At 38.2% G+C, this 20970-nt stretch overlaps 1 protein-coding gene across 3 annotated transcripts in view; it reads left to right on the top strand.

The window, feature by feature from the left end:
* The window catches only part of AGTPBP1 (ATP/GTP binding protein 1), a 196008-nt gene that overhangs the window by 26969 nt on the left and 148069 nt on the right, over nt 1–20970 (top strand). For 2 of the 3 annotated variants that reach the window (XM_023229531.2, XM_023229532.2), the window contains exon 2: nt 1337–1401. The exons of the other annotated variant lie outside the window; for it this stretch is intronic. In XM_023229531.2, coding sequence (XP_023085299.2) covers nt 1370–1401 — 32 coding nt within the window. In that variant the 5' untranslated portion in view covers nt 1337–1369. The remainder of the gene's footprint in view (nt 1–1336; nt 1402–20970) is intronic. 3 annotated transcript variants of the gene reach the window in all.

The following is a 20970-nucleotide window of genomic DNA, read 5'->3' as shown; positions in this document are numbered from 1 at the left end:
AAAAAAAAAAAAAAAAAAAAAAAAAAAAAAATTGATGTATTTTTTGTACACAATTCTAAATATTTCCTTTTTTTAGTTAAGAAAATGAAAATTATGTATGTGTTGTTGAAAAGTTCTGTTATTGAAGAAGAACATCCAGAATATCTTCTACTTTATCAGAGTATCTTCTAGATGTATTAAGTTAAACAATTTGAAGTTTGCCATTTTTGTGTGTGTGTTGTCTCTTTAAATATGACATTACTAAATATTTCATAAGTATGTGATTAACTGTTTTTTTTTTTTTTCTTTTGAGATAGAGTTTTGCTCTTGTCGCCCCGGCTGGAGTACAATGGCACGATCTTGGCTCACTGCCACCTCCACCTCCTGGGTTCAAGTGATTCTCCTGCCTCAGCCTCCTGAGTAGCTGGGATTACAGGCACCCACCACCACACCCAGATAATTTTTGTATTTTTAGTAGAGACGGGGTTTCACCACGTTGGCCAGGCTGGTCTCGAACTCCTGTCCTCAGGTGATCCACCCGCCTTGGCCCCCCGCAACAGTGCTGGGATAACAGGCGGGAGCCACCACGCCCAGCCGTGATTAACTTTTTGAATTCACAGTAGTTATTCTACTTTTTAGTGATGCCAAAAAATTCTGCTTCAGTAAGCATTGGTATTTAAAAGATACTTAAGGAATATTTTGGGGTTAATAGTTGCAAAATAAACTTGAAGATGTATGAAAATTGTGTGAATTGAGATTTAAGGTTGTTTTAACATGTATAATGTCTAAAAATGAAACCTATTGTTTGAGGGAAGATGTGCATAGAAGCTTTTACTAATTTGAAAATGTTCTTATATGGACATAACACATATTTACTAGTATTTGACTACTGTGTGAATGGTGTACAGTAAGTGCACTAATCACAGGATGCTGTGATTGGTTTATGTATTTTAAGGAAGAGTATTAGAACAGGAAGGATAATTTGAACTGTCTCAAAAGATCTTAACATTAGGTTGCAAATGACATTATGTTAGGTTTCTGTGTTTTTGTAGCAGAAACCTACAGTTTCTGCGTTTTGTAGCAGAAACAAATTTTTTATTGATTTTGATAACAGTTTCCTGGCTGATTTTAGGTATTTGATAACAGTTTCCTGGCTGATGATAGGTATTTTAATAGTCATACATTGCATTCTGAAGTGACCCAGCAGAAGCGCATAGAACTCAAATGTTCTCTTTTTGTTTCCGGTGTTATCTTGTGTTGCCCATAATGAAAACTTTCCATTGTATGGCTTCTGTGATATCTAATGTATAGAAAAAAGAGTTATAAGTTTTTAATATCATTAACATTTTTCTTTTAGATTATCTGCAATTATGAAATGAAATAACTCAAGATGAGCAAGTTAAAAGTGATACCAGAGAAAAGGTACTGTAATTCTAAATATCAGTATGCATAAGTTACAGAAATAATGTATGACAGAGTTATTTGAAACTCAATACTTGACAAAGTATTATTTGTGTTTAAGTAGATAGTATATTTATGTAATTAAAAATGTTTATTAACATTTAACTTTTCAGTTAAAATAGGAGTCAGCAAACTATGACCACCTCCTGTTTTTGTGTGGCCTGTGAGCTCAGAATGGTTTTTACATTTTTTTTTTTGGTACAGAGTTTCATTCTTGTTGCCCAGGCTAGAGTGCAGTGGCACAGTCTCAGCTTACTACAACCTTTGCCTCCCGGGTTCAAATGATTCTCCTGCCTCAGCCTCCTGAGTAGCTGGGATTACAGGCACCTACCACCATACCCGACTAATTTTTTGTACTTTTAGTAGAGACAGGGTTTCACCATGTTGTCCAGGCTGGTCTCGAACTCCTAACCTCAGGTGATCCACCTGCCTCAGCCTCCCAAAGTGCTGGGATTACAGGTGTGAGCCTCCGTGCCAGGCCAGTCTTTACATTTTTAAATGGTTAAAAAAAATAGTATTTTGTGATACATGAACATTATATACAATTTGCATTTCAGCATCTATAAATGAAGTGTTTTTTGGAACACAGCCATGCTAATTCATTTACATATTGTCTGTGGCCACTTTTGCATTAAAATAGTAAATTCGAGTAGTTATGACAGGGACTGCATAGCCCACAGTGCCTGAAATATATACTATTTGGCCCTTTACAGGAAAAGTTTAGGCTGGGCACGGTGGCTCACGCCTGTAATCCCAGCACTTTGGGAGGCCGAGGCGGGTGGGTCATCTGAGGTCAGGAGTTCAAGACCAGTCTGGCCAACATGGTGAAACCCTGTCTCTATAAAAAATATAAGAATTAGCTGGGTGTGGAGGTGGGCACCTGTAATCCCAGCTACCTGGGAGGCTGAGGCTAGAGAATTGTTTGAACCTGGGAGTCAGAGGTTGCAGTGAGCCCAGATCTCACCACTGTACTCCAGCCTGGGCAACACAGCAAGACTCTGTCTCAAAAAGAAAAAAAATAAAGAAAATAAAAAAGAAAAAGTTTAACTGATTCCTGAGTTAAAGCACACTGTATCATTTCTGTTAAAGTTCTTAAATATCAAGAAATTGTCTTAATGTTGGTTTTATTTCTTTCAGTTGAAAGACAATTCTGATTGATTGTATTTGAAATTGTCTTGGCTATACAGCCATGAGCAAAATGTGTAATTTTGTGAAGCCTCAGTTTTCTCATCTGTACAGTTATTTTAATGATAATGCTATTATCATAAGGCTGTGAAGATTAGATGGTATTTGGCTTGGTATAATTAACAGTGTATTAATATTGGTAGTGAAAGTTTCTGCTTTGTCGCAATGTTCTTATGGTTACATGTATACAACTTTACATTCATAGGTATGCTTTATATTTGTTTTATAATGAATAGTATACACACTGTTTAGGTTTGATTTATTCCTTAATTTGCTAGGTTTTGCAGTTACTAACTATGTAATACATCATACCAAATTTCATTTTAGTCACATACTTGTTAATTTCTATAGGAAAGGAATTAGGCATTATTTGTATTTTTAAAAGGATCTTTTTAAAAAATGCCTTACTTTTTGCATCAGGTCAAACAAATAATGCTGTTTCTAATGATTAGCTAAACTATCTAAAGTTACTAGATCATTGTGCATAAAAATGTGAAATTACTTTTAGTTTGAAAGCCTCTGGCTCCTAAGGTCATTTAAAATTTTTTTCTGCTGAAGTATATTTTATTAGATATTTTTTGTTTTGTTTTGTTTTTGTTTTTGTTGTAGGGTAACTAATTTGGAATCACTGCAAATAGTCTTTGTCTAAAGGCCATTATAATTCCTAGTAAAACTTGTCATATTGCTCTGTGAAGAAAGCTGAATGCAGTAAGGCAAACTGAGATAGATAGAAAAGGGTCAAAGCTCCCTTCCCATAGTATGACATATTGAGACTGTGTCAGAGAACTTACAAGAATGTCTTCTAAGGGTCTGAAAAGCAGGGAGAAATAATACTTCCAGGTTTTGTTTTGAATTTTTTTCTTTCTTCAAATTTGATGAGAGCTCACCAATTTTCACAGAAAATCTTTTGTGTACTTTCATGTCTCTAGAGGCTTCTGTAGATACTCTTTGATTTCTTTTTTTTTCTTTGCCTCTTTTTGATTTATTTCTCAATTATGAGAAATTTTATGTACCTAGCTTGGTACTAAATCTGTGACAGTAGAAAAGAAACATGAATATAACACTTGATACAGTGTATTGAAGAAAATGAGTGTTGAATATGTTCTAAAAAATAAAAAGCCCTATTCTCTTTTTATGCAAAGCCTGTAAATTGATAAAGAATATCTGAACAAATGCAGTATGGTGACTTAACCAGTATGTAGTGAAGTGTTAAATTTTGAGGTGTATAGAATTTGAAAATAAGGTACTCATAAACAGGTGTTTATTGTGTGATAGGGGCTTGAAGAGGCAAGGGTAGCTTGAGGGTTAGTGGAATATTCAGAGTTGCTGAATTTAAACAAAGATTCTAATTAGATAGATTGGCAGATTTAAAGACCATGGCAGATGGCAGTAAGTGGCGATTTAAATCAAAGAAGCACATCTAGTGAAATATAAGCAGCAGAAATATTCTCTACACTTCACTCTCTATCATTGTGGTCATGCCCTAAATCTTATCATTAGAAAAACTCTCATTTCAAAATACTAATTTATTCTTTTCATTCTCCAACTATAATCTGTTATCTTTCTAGCTCACTTGCTCAAATATCTGTTCTCTAAGAGTTCTACCTCACCCAGAGCTCTACTCTGTTAACTTTTATTTTCTCTCATTCATCTCTTCCTTCTCCTCTTTTATTAGTATAGAATCTGTTGTCCATTATTACACATTCTTGCTGATACCTGAGATGTCTTTACCTCACTTTAAATTTTTCCATCACATCCAAGAGACAAAGTCCTTACGCTGGGTAACCTTTATTGAGCAGCTGAATGACATTGGAGGATGAACTCATTTAGTAGGTATCACTAAAAAAATGGCAACAGTGGATATCCTTATCTTGTTTTCTGATCATTGGAGAAAAGCATTCTTTTACCTTTAAGCATTTTGTTAACTGAGTTTCTGTAGATGCTTTTTATCAGGTTGAAAAAATTCTCTTATATTCTAGTATGCTGAGAATTTTTTATCCAGTATGAATGTCTGATTTTGTGAAATACTTTTTCTGTCTGTTGAGATGGCTACAAGGTTTTTCTCTTTTAGTTTATTAATAGGTGAATTATATTGAATGGTGGTCAAATATTAAACCAACCTTGCATTCCTGTGATAGATCTTACTTGATCATGATATATTGTAATTCTCCTTTTCATATATTGTTGGATTTGATTTGCTAAAGGGTTGTTTAGAACTTCTGCGTCTATGTTCATGAAGCACATTAGGCTGCTTTTTCCTTTTCTTGTAATGTTTTTATCTGGTTTTGGTATTAGGTACTAGCCACATAGAATTTTGGAATCAGGAAGCATTTCCTCCTTTTCAGTTTTTTTGGAAGAGTTTGTATATAATTGGTATTATTTCTTTGTATGTTTAGTAATATTCATCAGTTAAGGTACCTTGACTTGGAATTTTCTTTGTGGCAAGTTTTTAAAGTATAAATTCATGGCCGGGCATGGTGGCTCATGCCTGTAATCCCAGCACTTTGGGAGGCTGAGGCGGGCGGATCACCTGAGGTCAGGAGTTCAAGACCAGCCTGGCCAACATGGTAAAACCCGTCTCTACTGAAAATATAAAAACTAGCTGGGTGTGGTGGTGGACGCCTGTAATTCCAGCTACTTGAGAGGCTGAGTCAGGAGAATTATTTGAACCCAGGAGACAGAAGTTGCAGTGAGCCAACACAATGCCACTGCACTCCAGCTTCTGCGACACAGTAAGACTCTGTCTCAAAAAACAAACAAACAATAAAGTATAAATTCACTTTCTTTAATAGATATAGATAGCACTATTAAGGTTTTTCTATTTCTTATTGAGTGAGTTTTGGTAATTTGTGTCTATGATAGGCTGAATAATGGTCCCTTAGGAGATGTCCATGCCTTAATCCCTGGATCCAGTGAATGTGTTACATTACTTGATAAAAGGGACTTTGTAGATATAAATAAATTGGGCATCTTGATATGGAGAGATGATCCTAGATTATCTGTGTGGGCCCAGTGTAATCATAAGGGTCTTTATTAAGGGGAGGGCAAGAGGATCAGAGTCAGTAGTAGGAGATGTGAGGATGGAAGCAAAAGGTTAGGGTGATGTAAAAAAGAGGCCATGAGCCAAGGAATACAGGTGACCTCTAGAAACTAGAAAAGGCAAGAAAATGGATTCTCCCTCAGAGCCTCTAGAAAAACCATTTTTTCTTCTTTTTTAAAAATTATTTTTCTAAAATTATACTTTGAGTTCTGCGTTACATGTGTAGAACGTGCAGTTTTGTTACATAAGTATACATGTGCCATGGTGGTTTGCTGCACCCATCAACTCATCACCTACATTAGGTATTTCTCCTAATGTTATCCCTCCCCTAGCCCCCCACCCCCCCAACAGGCCCCAGTGTGTGATGTTTCCCTACTTGTATCCATGTGTTCTTATTGTTCAACTCCCACTTATGAGTGAGAACATGCTACAGACCATTTCTTCTTACACCTTGGTTTTAGCCCAGTGAAACTGGTTTTGGATTTCTGATCTCTAGCCTGTAATACAATAATAAGTGCATGTTGTTTTTAAGCAGTGAGGTTAGTGGTAATTGGTTACAGCAGTAGTAGGAAACAAATACTTTCATATGGAAGTATTAGGAAGCTAATGTCTTTCAAGGAATTTGTTCATTTCTTCTATGTTGTCCAATTTAGTAGGCATAAAGTTGTTGAAGTATTCTTTTATCTTTTTACTGTCTAGCATTTATAGTGATGTTACTTTTCTATTCCTAATATTGGGAATTAGTGTTTTGTCTTTTTTCTTGATCAGCCTGGTTGGAAGTTTATCAGTTCTACTGATATTCTCAAAGAAGAAGCTTTTGTTGATTTTCCTATGGTTTTGTTGATTTTCCTATGGTTTTGCATGTTTCTTTGATTTCTATTTTAATTTTTATTATTTCCTGACTTGTACTTACTTTTGAGTTTCATGTGCTCTTTTTTTCTTATTTTTTACATTGAAAGCTAAGGTCATTGATTTGAGACATTTCTGTTCTACTTTGGACATTTATTACTGTAAATTTCCCCCTAAATACTGTTTTGGTGATATCCTGCTAATTCTGATATACTGTATTTTCATTCAGTTCGAAATAACTTCTGATTTCCCTTTTGATTTTTATTTGATCCATGGGTTATTTAGAAGCTTGTTATTTACTTTCCAAATATTTGAGGGGTTTCTAAAGGTTTTGACTGACTTTAGTTCCATAGTTGACTTGATTAGTTATTAGCATGATGTATTTTTTCTGTTCTTTTACTTTTAGCCTATTTCTATCTTTATATTTAAAGTGCATTTCTTGTAGGCAAGGTGTATTATGTCTACTTTTTTTTTTTTAAATATACAGTCTACCCTTCTCTGTCTTTTAATTGAGGATTTTAGATCCTATTTATTTATTTATTTATTTATTTATTTATTTATTTATTTATTTATGAGACGGAGTCTTGCTCTGTCACCCAGGCTAGAGTGCAGTGGGGCCATCTTGGCTCACTGCAAGCTCTGCCTCCTGGGTTCAGGCCATTCTCCTGTCTCAGCCTCTTGAGTAGCTGGGATTGCAGGCGCCTGCCACCACACCCAGCTAATTTTTTTCTTTTGTTTTGTATTTTTAGTAGAGACGGTGTTTCACCGTGTTAGCCAGGATGGTCTCCATCTCCTCAGCTCGTGATCTGCCCGCCTCAGCCTCCCAAAGTGCTGGGATTACAGGCGTGAGCCACCGTGCCTGGCCTTGGATCCTCTATATTTAATGTGTTAAAAAATACCATCTTACTATTTCTTTTCTTTTCTTTTTGTTTTTTGGAGACAGAGTCTCGCCATGTGACCCAGGCTGGAGTGCAGTGGCCCGATGCTGGCTCACTGCAACCCCTGCTTACCGAGTTCAAGCAGTTCTCTGCCTCAGCTTCCCAAGTAGCTGGAATTATAGGTGACTGCCATGACGCCTGGCTAATTTTTTGTATTTTTAGTAGAGATGGGGTTTCACCATCTTGGCCAGGCTGGTCTTGAACTACTGACTTTGTGATCCACCTGCCTCAGCTCCCAGAGTGCTGGGATTACAGGTGTGAGCCATCGTGCCTGGCCTATTTATTTTCTATATGTTTCATTTTTTATTCTCTTCTTCCTCCTTTTCTTCCTTTTCTTAGATTAATGAGTATTTCTTCCTGTTTCCATTTCATCTTCTCTCATTGGCTTAGCTCCTTATTAGTTAGCACTCTGTTTTGTTTTAGTGACTTTTATAGGGTTTATACTATACATCTAGTACACTTATCATAGTCCATCTTTTAGTGATACATCACTTCCTACATAGGATAAAAACCTTCCATAGGCCGAGCGCGGTGGCTCATGCCTGTAATCCCAGCACTTTGGGAGGCCGAGGCAGGTGGATCACGAGGTAGGGAGACAGAGACCATCCTGGCTAACACAGTGAAACCCCCTCTCTACTAAAAATACAAAAAATTAGCTGGGCGTGGTGGCGGGCACCTGTAGTCCCAGCTACTCTGGAGGCTGAGGCAGGAGAATGGCGTGAACCCGGGAGGCAGAGCTTGCAGTGAGCCGAGACCGCGGCACTGCACTCCAGCCTGGACAGCAGAGCGTTTGTACTGTTTGTCATATGCTTACTGTTACATACGTTATAGACCCAGCACAGTACTTCGTTTTAGTTTAAATAATTATCTTTTAGAGAAATTTAAATAATATATAGTATCGTTGTCTTATCACTCATTTTCTACTTCTTTTTTTTCTTTTTTAAAGAACAGAGATAGGGTCTTGCTGTGTTGCCCAGGCTGGTCTGGAACTGCTGGTTTCAAGCTGCCCTCTTGCCTCAGCCTCCCAAAGTGCTGGGATTACAGGTCTGAGCCACTGCTCCTGGCTTTCTGGCTGCTTGCTTTTTTTCTGAAGATAATTCTGTTGTCATACTTATCTTTGTTCTTCTGTGTATAACCTGTCTTTTGCTATGTGGCTGCTTTTCCCGTTTTCTTTTAAAAATCACTGATTTTGGAAGGTTTGATTATGATGTCCCTCGATAGAAGTTTTTTTTTTTTTTTTTTTTTTTTTTAAATGTTTCTTGTGCCTTTAGTTTATTAAGCTTCTTGGGTATGTAGCTTATCAAAATTGGAAAAATTTTGGCCATAATTTTATTACATATTTCTCTTTTCTGTCTCTCTTCAGGAACTTAAGCTAAATGTATATGTCTTTCCTTGAAGTCAGTCCACAGATCACTGCCCTGTCAAATTTTTTCTCTTAATTCTGTTTTCTCTCTCTTTTATTTTGGATACTTTTTATTGCTGTATCCTCAAGTTCACTCATCTTTTTTTCTGACATATAAAATTTGCTGTTTTTCTCATACAAAGTATATTTCATTTCAGACATTGTAGTCTGATTTGGGTCTTTTTAATATTTTTTAAGTGACTAGTTTTGCACACATGTAATATAGTTACAACACGTATTTTGATATCCTTGTTTGTTAATTATAATGTTTGTATCTATTCTTTGTTCATTTTGATTGTTCACATTATAGATTGTACTTATCTGTTTTTGTGCATGCCTGGTAACTTTTGATTGGTGAATTTTACCTTCTGCTGTCCTGGACATTTTTGTATTCTTTAAATATTCTTGAGCCTTATTCTGGGAGGCAGTTAAGTTACTTCAAAAAAGTGTGAATCTTTTGAGTCTTTCTTTTAATGTTTGTTAGATGGGACTGGAGCTATTCTCAGTCCATCTGACTAAATTATTCCTTACTACTGAGGTTAGACCCCTGTGTGTACTCTATCCAGTGCTCTGCTAATCATGAGATTTTAAAATTTTGATTGGTGGGAACAGACACAATTCCCTGTCCTGTGATCACCTAGCAGTATTACTTTGAATCCTTTCTGATGATTTTTTTTCCTAGTCTTGGGTAGTTTCCTCACACTCCTGCACTGATCTGTATTCAGCTGTATATTTGAGGGAGGCTTTCTGCAGGTCTCTGGAGTTTTTTCTGTACAGCTGTCTCTCCTCTGGTCGTCTCTCTTTGGAATTCTAGCCATGATGGTTTTCCTGGACTTTAGCTTTACCTCCTTAACTAAAGAAGTCTGTTGGGCTGTCTGGGTTCTGCCTTCTTACATTGCCTGAAACTGTCAAGGCTGTAAGCTGGGGCAAGTACTTGGTTTACCTCATTTATTTCCTGTCTTTCCATATTGGTAGGATATGGAAGCCCACGGCCACCTTTAGTTTTCAGGTGGTAAGTTAGTGGATTTATTTTATTTTATTTTTGCTTCTGTCTTATTTAACTTCTAAGCAGAAATTGACATTTCTTTCAGATGTTGTCCCTCCTATTTGAAACGTATTTCAGTTGGTTTCCGTGGTACCATTGTCTCTTGTTTTTCTTTCCACTTCATTCGCCACTGCTTCTAAACCTACTTATGGGACTTTTTACTCTGTAGGACCTCTAAATAGTCCTCAGGACTCAGTCCTAAACTTTTTCTCCTTTTAACCTATGCAGTGTCCTTAGACAATCTTAGTTGAGTCCTATTGATTTAGATGTCATCTGTAGTGGAGACCAGTCCCTCTGTATCTCCATGCCTGTTAAGTATTGCCACCTGGGAGTTTAATAGTTGTCTCCCACATAATGTATTCCCCCAAATTGAGCCTCTGCAGATCTTTTCATCCTCTGGTGTTACTCTTGACTCGGTGAAATGACATTCTAACCATGCACAAGTGCAAGCCGTAAATCTGGGAGTCATCCTTGACAATCTTTTCGTTTAGCACTCTTCATCCAGGCTACCATGAATACTGTGTTTTGTATCTATCACTAAAAGTAAATCACTTGTCTATGTACTTCTCCATGCCCATTGTTGCCACCTTGACCAGGCTTTTATCATCCCTTTCTAAGACCACTGTAATGTTCTCCTTACTTACTTCTCTGTCCCTACTTTTGATTCCTTTATGTAATCCATTCACTTCACAAGAGCCAGGAGGCCTTTAAAAATTGTATATCTAAACTTCCAGTTTGAATATCATTGAATAATTCTGTCTTCCCTATCTCTTCCTGGAAATTATTTAAAATACTCAGAAAACTAGGAGGACTAAACAGCCTGATTCTTTGAAAATTCAGTGTTTGGCAAGATTAGGAAACATTAGCTGCAGACTCGGCAATACATGTAAAGGCTGCCAAATGCAACTGGGACATTGGGCAGAAGCCACTTGGGAGGAAGTGAAGATAAGTACACGTAGGGACCAGAGGGCTCAGAATAGCAGACCTCAGAAAGCTCCAGCAAAAATATACTTGTTGAAGGCTTAGGGTGGACCCTAAATTGTTTTGCAGCAATTTGACAACTCACTGTATCTGGGTTGTGCAGAGATGGGAGAACAGTATTTCATGGATGGGACTGGTTCAGAGAAGCAGATCAGACAGGCTATTCAACAATTATGTAAACCAATAGCATGTATCCAAAGCAGTCTGTCTCTGTGACAGCGAAGGAGAGAGCCATTCAATTGTGAGACCTAATTAATTTGAAATGCTACCCTGGTCTTCCTTCACCTCCCATCTTTTTATAGGAACTTATACAAGTTACCGATCAAGGAAAATTCAGCTCATTCCATGAGTAATTAAAAGGTACTGTTTTTTTTTAAAAAAAAAGGAGAAACAGAGAGTTGTTACCAGAAATAACATTTTTAGGAAGCAGGTGAACATTCTTATGAAATATTTCACTACAAATTAAAAAATAACAAAACTGATGATGCAGTTACCTCTGTGAAGATCATAAAACAGAAACAGATGAATTGAAAGAGGATATTGTGAATCAGCAGGAAGAGATGAAATGTGAACTGGCAATACTTAAAACAGAAGAGAAAATATCACAGAAAGGACAATTAAATTAGCAGCAGTACGAAAGTAGATAGATGCTATAAAAGCACAGTAAAACACACGAAGAATAGTAATGGAAAAAGTGAACACAATTTAATGGATGTAAACAAATGATTAAAGGAATTAGAGGTAAAAGGTTAGATGTGGAAGACTGGCAAAAGAAGTCCAGTATACATGTAACTGTAATTTCCAAGGAAGGAATGGAAACAGTGGAATAGAATGTGTTATTTAAAAGGTATGTTTTTAGAAATGTATCAAGAAAACTTCTGGTTGAGTGCGGGGAGGGAGAAGGAAGAATGATGACTTAAAACACACAGGCTGTGTCAGAGAAAACTGCGCAGAGTAGGACATATGCTAGATAGCAGAATATGTTCTAGAGAAGTTTTAGACCTTAAAGATAGTCTTTTGGGTAGCTAGGTAAAAAGATAAAATTATATAGGGCAAAAAGAATCAGGCTGCTTCTAACAACAAAGCCTGTTCACCTTGAATTTAAAACTCTCTTGAACAACCTGAGTCAAAGGGGAAATAAAAACAGACATTTGAGAATATCTTGAATACAGTAATGAAAGCAGACACTAACCTTTGGAAACAGGTGAAGCAGTTCCCGTAAAGGAATTCACATTTTTTCCTTTCCTGATTGACCTATTGGTAAAGATAGGTAAAAGGTAGTATATCTAAGTTGATCTCATAGAAGTAGAGAGTGGAATAGTGGTTATGGGGACTTGGAGAGGGTTGTTTTCCCTATTTGTAAAGCAATCTGTCAGAGTCTGTTTTTGTCTTCTGTCACGCTGTTTTTACGTTGTGTTGCATTCATGGTGTTCCTGATGTGGACTGTTTGATCACCCCTACAATATAGTAATTGATGTAATTCTTTATAAACATTATTTTGGTTCAGATAAAAAGTTGGCTGGACACGGTGGCTCATGCCTGTAATCCCAGCACTTTGGGAGGCCAAGGTGGGTGAATTACCTGAGGTCAGGAGTTTAAGACCAGCCTGGCTAACATGGTGAAACCCTGTCTCTACTAAAAATACAAAAATTAGCTGGGCATGGTGGTGGGCGCCTGTAATCCCAGCTACTCGGGAGGCTGAGGCAGGAGAATCGCTTGAACCAGGGAGGCGGAGGTTGCGGTGAGCCGAGATTGCACCACTGTCCTCCAGCCTGGGTGACAGAGCAAGACTCCATCTCAAAAAAAAAAAAAAAAGAAAGGCAATGCATGGTAGCTCGTGCCTGTAATCCCAGCACTTTGGGAGGCCAAGGCGGGTGGATCACTTGAGGCCCGGAGTTCAAGACGAGCCTGGCCAGCATGGTAAAACCCCATCTCTAATACAAAACTTAGCTTGGCGTGGTGGCACATGCCTGTAATCCCAGCTACCCTGGAGGCTGAGGCACGAGAATCCCTTGAACCTGGGAGGTAGAGGTTGCCGTGAGCCGAGATTGTGCCACTGAACTCCAGCCTGGGCGACAGAACAAGACCTTGTCTCAAAAAAGAAAAAAAAATATAGTGTGCTTAATATATATAGCAATGTATTAGTTTAGATGTAGGCTAAGTTGATGTAATAGATACCTCAGAATACAATGGCTAAATAGTCAAGCTTATTTCTATTTTATTAACCTAGAGGTGGTTGTTCAAGGGTGGCAGAATGGCTCTGCTTTTCCTGAATATGTGACTTCTATCTCTGGGTCCAAGGTGTTTTCTCTTGTTCTCACCATATCACAGCCAGTGGGAATGCAGAAAGGATGCACATCTTATTCTTAAAAGCAAAACTTGCAAAGTGACTCACATCTTATCTGCCTATATCTCACTTGCCAGGACTTGGATACACAGCTATGCCTAGTGTGGTAGTCACAAGGGCTGGTCACATATATTTTAGTTCTCCTTATGGGCACCTGGCAGGGTTGTATTGTTTTTTTTTGAGGTTAATCTGTGGCTGTGTGACTTGCTTTAGCCAGTGAAATGAACTGAAGTGATATTTGTCATTTCCAGGTGAGAGCTTTAAGAGCTAGTGCACTATTTGCCACATCTCTCTTTTTTTTCTCTTGGTTTTGCGAACATGAAAATATCTCTGGCAGCCTACGTCGTTGAATGAGTCTCCTGCTGACTTGCGCTGTACGTGTGATGTGAGCAGGAATTACACTTTCGTTGTGTTGAATAAGCCAAGGGGATTGTGGAGTTGTTCGTTTTGGCAGTGTAACCGAGCCCAGAAGTTCTCAAGGTGTTAGCTGTGGACCTTAGAGGAATGCGGTCACAACCGTTTTAATAGTAGTACTGAGAGATGATTTGCTTTATTTGCGCTCATTTTCTCATGAGTATAAAGTGCTATTTTCCAGAGGCCTCATGATGTGTGATACTGTAACAGATTGAATGCAGAAGTAGGTATGAGACTCTGTCTTCTACTGAGCCAGACATTAAAAGAGATTTGTAGTAATGTAAAACACTGCCGCTCTTCTCTCTAAATTTTTTCTTTTTTGGTAAAATACAGATACCATTTATAAAAAAGTGATTTAATGATGAATGAGTACTTTAACATTTGTTCAATTTTAATTTGTATTATGGTAAAAAGAAATCTATTCCACATAAAGTAGAGGAAAACAAAGTTATGTGTTTAATATTTGGAGAGAAACAGTAAAAATGTGATTAAAGCCAGAGTAATAGTTATAATTGAGCAGAAATTTCTGAAAGATAAGGTGCATTTTGAAAATAAAGTTTGTTTGAAATTGTTTTACTACCATGCATCCTGCGTAATTCTAAAAGTTTTGTATATTTTTATGGGTTTTTTTTTTGCTGCTTTTTAAAAACCGTGTTTATGAGGAAGTCTTTATTACCTGCATTTGATTTACTTTGTAAGGTGAAAAAGGTAGTGCAGTTTATTTATAATGTGAATATAGGTTTTATGTCCCTTGCCCTTACTTAGGAAATTATTTGTTGCAGAGACAATATCTGCATATCATTGGGACTTTTGCAATATTCAAGAAAATTTATATTTTTAGGAAAATAGCTCCAAGATTGAATATAAACTCAAAGAATCAAAAGCAGCATGAGACCAATACAATGAAACAAGTACTTGAGTGATAATGTCCTTAAAATATTTATTTGGGCTGGGTGTGGTGGCATGTGCCTATGGTTTCAACTCTTTGGGAGGCTGATGTGGGAGGATTGCTTCAGCCCAGAATCCTGGGCAGCATATAGTGAGACCCTGTCTCTTACAAATAAATAAACGAAATTATTTTAAAAAATATGCATTTAAAGTAACTTGATTTGATGTGTTTCACATTGATCATTTTTTCAATTCCGTAATTTTCTCACTGTTACATACATAACATTAACAATTACAAATGGAACCTCCCAAAGCTGGTCTCAGCCTTATTTTGATGCATCTAAAAATAGGGTTAGGTGTGTAATCCCAGCACTTTGGGAGACCGAGGTGGGGGATCAGGAGGTCAGGAGATCAAGACCATCCTGGCTAACACGGTGAAACCCCATCTCTACTAAGAATACAAAGCAATGAGCTGGGCGTGTTTGCGGGCGCCTATAGTCCCAGCTACTCAGGAGGCCGAGGCAGGAGAATGGCGTGAATCCGGGAGGCGGAGCTTGCAGTGAGCAGAGATCGCGCCGCGGCACTCCAGTCTGGGCGACAGAGCCAGGCTCAGTCTCAAAAAAAAAAAAAAAAAGGAAAGGGTTAGGTGGGGAAGATACTTTCCCCCTCTAAGTGTCTTTATTTAACATTCTTCTCCTTTCCAGTGTAGTATCTTAAATTGCTCATTAGTAGCTTTCTTTCTTTCATTTGCATCCCACCACCCTCAGATTTTCCAAACCCAAAATGTAGTCAAATGGTAGAGCTGCCCTCTGGTGTTCACCCTCTGACTCTCAACGTTATTGTCAACCAACAGTCTTACAAATTTTAGAACAGAGTTGGAAAGTAGCTTAGAATATAATTTTGTTCCACTTTCCTTCCGTAGATAAAAATAAAAATAAATTGATTTAACTGTTTATCTCTATTTATTTGCCTTTAAAAAATTTATCCATCATTTGGAAAAGCATGATTTTCACAAAGGAATCACCAAAAGTCGTTGTTTTATAGTGGTAAATTTATTTTAATTGGTGTAATTAATTTTAACTGGTCAGGGTTACTGGCAAAGCAAGCTCTCAATTTTAGGACCTGTGTTCTATTCAGTGTGTTTTGTATGTTTGTGAGTTGTTTTATGTTGAATTTTTTGAATAGACGTTTTGTTAACTGTTGACAAAAATAGATAACCTTTTAAAAGAAAAATAATGAAAAACAAAACGGTCAGTTATTAAATTTTAGAATGTTGGTTTCTGTGAATGCAAATTTCTCTCTAATCTGGGTTACAGAAATTTTTAAAAAGATGTGTTTGCTCTCTAGTATACAGATTGTGGTGACTTATATACCGTTACTCACCAAAAAGAACCAGATCAAGATCACTGAATGTACAAGATAAGCCTAAAAGAGCAGTTCTCAAACTTTTTGGCTTTAGACCCTTTTTCTCTTATAAATTAATGATACTCCAAAAAACTTTTGTTCATGCGGATTACTTTATCTGTTGATAGTTATCATATAACAAATTAAAACCCGTAATTTATCATATTACAAATATTTATCAATTCATTTAAAAATAATAAACCCATTGCATAACATACAATGTTTTTGCATTAAAAATAACTATGCTTTCCTAAACAAAATAGATTTGGTAAGAAGAGTGGCATATTTTATTACATTTTTGCAGATCTTATTAATGTGTGGCTTAATAGAAAACAGATTCTCTTATCTGCTTCTGAGTTTACATGTTATATGTAAATATGTATAAATGTACATATTTTTTGTGTGTATTGTATTGTTGAAGGATACAAAGAAGACATATCTGGGTTCGCACAGAAATATATAGAGTGCTTTAGTAGCCTTTTTAGATTGTTGTCCTTCGATTTATGGTGGAGAAAAATAAAATTGTGTGTTCACTATTTGGAGAAAAGCAGTAAAAATGTGATCAAAGCAAAAATAATAGTTAAAATGCAGAACAAACAGTTTTAAATGAAAATGTGCTTTGGAAATAAAGCCATATTATTTGAAATTCAAATTGAAATTGATATGCCTTGATATTACACTAAAACTTGGTAAGTGGTACTGTCTGAAAGGTTAGTTACAATGTGGAATCTGAAACCATATTAGTGAACTTTTGTACTCTGTTACATTAAAATCCGTTGGTCTGTCTTGCACTTAAAATAGTTCTTTTACCCATGTCTGATTTTGTAACACCATGCATTGGTCATTCGGTACTGATTTAGTTATGCAAATCTTGTAAATGTTGATTGATACTTTTTTTTTTTTGAGATGGAGTCTTGCTCTGTCACCCAGGCTGGAGTCCAGTGGCACAATCTGAGCTCACTGCAGCCTACATCTCCCGAGTTCAAGCGATTCTCCTGCCTCAGCCTCCCAAGTAGCTGGGATTACAAACGTGCCTCCACGCCTGGCTAAGTTTGGTATTTTTAGTAGAGACAGGGTTTCACTGTGTTGACCAGGCTGGTCTCGAACTCTTGACCTCAAGTGATCTGCCCACCTCGGCCTCCCAAAAGTGTTGGAATTACAGGCATGAGCCACTGCGCCGAACTGGGTTGACACATTTTTTTTACACAATATTAAAAAATTATATTTGTTAATATCACCATTGATTTTATGAGAAAATTCTTTAAATATTGAGACACTGTCAAGGTCATTATGGTAGATCAGTGTTTTCCAAAATTCCAATTTTTACTTGAAAGCTCAAATTTTATCATCAGCAACAAATCTATTAGTTGTTTCCTTTGAAGTGACAGGCTTACTTTGCTTATCTCCATGAAAAGAAAATGGCAAAGGCCACGCATGGTGGCTCGTGCTTGTAATCCCAGCCCTTTGGGAGGCCAAGGCGGATGGATCACTTGAGGTCACTGTCTTGTTTTTCTAAGACCACCAGAGCGAGCACAAAAGAACCAGCAAGTAGGCAAAGGTCAGGCGCAAAACTGCTAGTTTATTTTAGTAACCTAAGGTGTGGAGAAGAAGTCTGTCGGCCTCCGGCAAAGAAGGCCGGCAGAGTTCCCCTCCCCCAAGCTCTCGGACGGAGTTCCGACATCCTGACAGGACTGGGAAGCTGGGAAGTCCGCGTGGCTCAATGGCAGAGAGCGGCTTTTCTAGGAGTGGGAGGGCAATAGGTGGGGCATGGGCGTGTCAGGGGCGTTCCGCAGGTGCGACCAGGTAAATCTTGGTCTCTTCGGATTGACGTCACCTGGCGCATGCCCAGTTGGTCTGCACCTTCCCGGGCGCCGGCTGCATTTTGGCGCGGGCGGGAAGAGTTGGGAGCGGGGGGGATGAAGAACCCGGAATTGCACCATCTTGCCTCCGTTCGTCCAAACAGTCACAAGTTCGAGACTAGCCTGGCGAACGTGGTGAAACCCCTTCTCTACTAAAAATACAAAAATTAGCTGAGTGTAATGGCTCATGCCTGTAATCCCAGCTACTCGGGAGGCTGAGGCAGGAGAATCGCTTGAACCTGGAAGGCGGAGGTTTCAGTGAGCCAAGATTGCACCATTGCACTCCAACCTGGGTGACTGAGTGAGACTCTGTCTCAAAAAAAAAAAAAAAAAGAAAAAAGAAAAATAAAACGTCTGGCAAAATATCCCACTCTGAATAATCATTGTTTGTCCATCGTGTTTTTGAAGTAAAAATGATGTTCTGTGGAAAAAAGTGGCTGGTTTAGCTTGTCATTCAGACAGTTGCATGTATTTTCTTCCAAGATAACCATCATATTTCAATATGCAGCGGAAATGTTGTTATGCACACAGAATATTAAGATGATGTACACTCATGGGTAAAGCTGGCATTCTCTTTAAACTACAAATTCATGGTGAATTTGTGAAAATAGTCAGTGAAAACGGTCAGTGAAAAATGCACTGACTATTAGAACAGTTTGGTGTCACTACCTTCATTTTGCTGCAATGCCAACTCTTTACCCATCATTGCCTTTGGGCCATCAGTGCAAATGTCAACACAATGTCAAAGGTAAATAATATGTTAGTATTTTTATGAAAATTTCTTTGGCCTTGCACATTTTCTGAAAGGGTTTCAGGTACCCTTAGTGGTTTTTTTTTTTTTTTTGGTAGCTCTGTTTTATTTTCTGTGGTAACAAACATCTAAGAATCAGATAAAACAAGGGGCCCCTGGGCACCCAAGGGCCAGGCCAGGCCAGGCCAGGCTGCCCATGAGGCCCTCACAGGAAAGCAACTGTGTCAGTTTTCCTGGTTTTGATATTGTCCTATAGTTATGTGATATGTAACCATTGGGGAAACTGAGTGAAGGTTACAAAGGACCAGTCTACTATTTTTGCAACTTCCTGTGAATCTATGATTACTTCAGAATAAAAAGTTAAAAAAATTACTGTGTGGAAATGGATTATTGGGCACAAGAAGGGAAGCAGACTAGTCACGAGGTTGTGAGAGATGGTAATTGCTTGGATGTGGGTAGTAATAGTAGAAATGGAGAGAAGTGAATGGATTTGAGGTGTTTTAGAGATACAGCTTGTATTGCATTGCAGTGTGGAAAAGGGAGTCTAGATATTTATGTTGAGCAACTGAATTCATGTGAATTTGAGAAGATTAAGATTGGAAGAGCAGTAGGTTGAGAGGAGGAACAGAAGTTTTATATTGGGCTCGTTAGGTTGGTGAAGCTATCAGAGGTTGAGGCTGCTGTTGAACGTAGGAGCCAAGCAGCATACAGATAATAATTACAGCTGTGGGATTAGATGGGATCACTCAAGACAAAAGTGTAGTGAGTGAAGAGAAGTGGCCTGGGACAGAGCTGCTGGGGGAGACGTCAGTGTCTAGAGGTGTGTCAGAAGGGATCTCAAGGGGCAAGAGGAGGAAAATCAGGCGAGTATAGAGTCATTGAATCCCAAAGAAGAAAGTGTGTTAAGAAAAGAGGAGATAACTGGTTTGTATGGTGCAGAGATGTGAATATGTTGGGATTAGAAGTGACCTCAGGAGGCTTTTGGGAGATCTCAAGAGTTCAGAAGGCAACCTGGTGGTTTGAAAAGTGAACAATATGTGGGGAAATGGAGAGAGCAGTACATACTTCTTTTTGGAGGAATATCAGAGAAACCGCTGGTAGGAGCTTCTAGATCATACTTGTGTACCTACAAATCTGATTAATTGAAGGGGAAAGATAGATGAGGGATCAGAGAAAGTATAATTGAAAGAGAAAGCAAGTACTTTGAGAATGAAAGGGACTGGGAGCAAGTGTATGAGTGGATTGTTCTTTGAATCTCAATGTACCAGCCAAATAGAGCCCATTAAAAGTGAGAACATGTAACTCTTCCGCTCAGAAATTTCCCATCTCACTCATTGTAAAAGCCAAAGTTCTTAAAATGGCCTACAGGCCTCTAAGCAATCTGCTATTTTTCTCTGTTCTCTCCCATGCCTACCCCCAGCTCTGACCTTGTTCCTCACTGTCTCCTCCAGCCACACTGGCCACCTCATTGTTCATAGAACTTAGCAGGTTTGCTCCTGCCTGGGGGTCTTGGAGCTTGCGCCTCCGTTTTACTGGACAGCTCCTTTTGCCGGTGTCTGCATGGCTTACTCACTTCTTTCAGGCCTTTTCTTAAACGGTGCTTTTTCAGTGGTCTTCTCTGACCATGCTGTCTAAAATTGTCTCTCTCTCCCTGCACTTTTTATTCCCCCAATGTGGTTTTTCTCCATAGTACTTCCCATCACCTAACATATAAAATGTACATATTTGCTTATTTGACTTGTTTCTCACTGAAGGGGTGGCCTGCCCCTCCACACCTGTAGGTGTTTCTCGTTAGGTGGAACGAGAGACTTGAGAAAAGAAATAAGACACAGAGACAAAGTATAGAGAAAGAAAAGCGGGGCCCAGGGGACCGGCGCTCAGCTTACAGAGGACCCACGCCAGCACCAGTCTCTGAGTTCCCTTAGTATTTATTGATAATTATCTTTACCATCTTAAAGAAAAGGAAGTGGCCGGATAATAGGATCATTGTAGGGAGGAAATCAGCAGTAAGACATATGAACAAAAATCCCTGTGACATGAATAAGTTTAAAGGAAAATGCTGTGCCTTGAGATGCATATGCAAACTCTCCATAAACCTTTTAGCAGCATTGCTCCAGCAAGTCCCACCTTATTCCTAAAGGTGGTTTTCTCCTTGCTCAGTAAACAAAGCACACAATGGGTTTTACACCGAGATGTTCCATTGCCCAGGGACAGGCAGGATTTTTAACCAGCAAGCTGCCTTTAGGCACTTGTTTAACAAAGCACATCCTGCACAGCCCAAAATCCATTAAGCCTTGAGTCACCATAGCACATGTCTCTTGCAAGGACAAGGTTGGGGGTGGGGTCACAGATTAACAGCATCTCAAATACAGAATCAAATGGAGTCTCTTATGTCTACTTCCTTCTATATAGACACAGTAACAGGCC

This window comes from Piliocolobus tephrosceles, chromosome 14 (genome assembly GCF_002776525.5).
Source record: "Piliocolobus tephrosceles isolate RC106 chromosome 14, ASM277652v3, whole genome shotgun sequence".
Lineage (NCBI taxonomy): Eukaryota > Metazoa > Chordata > Mammalia > Primates > Cercopithecidae > Piliocolobus > Piliocolobus tephrosceles.
This window is presented reverse-complemented; position numbering and strand designations above follow the sequence as displayed.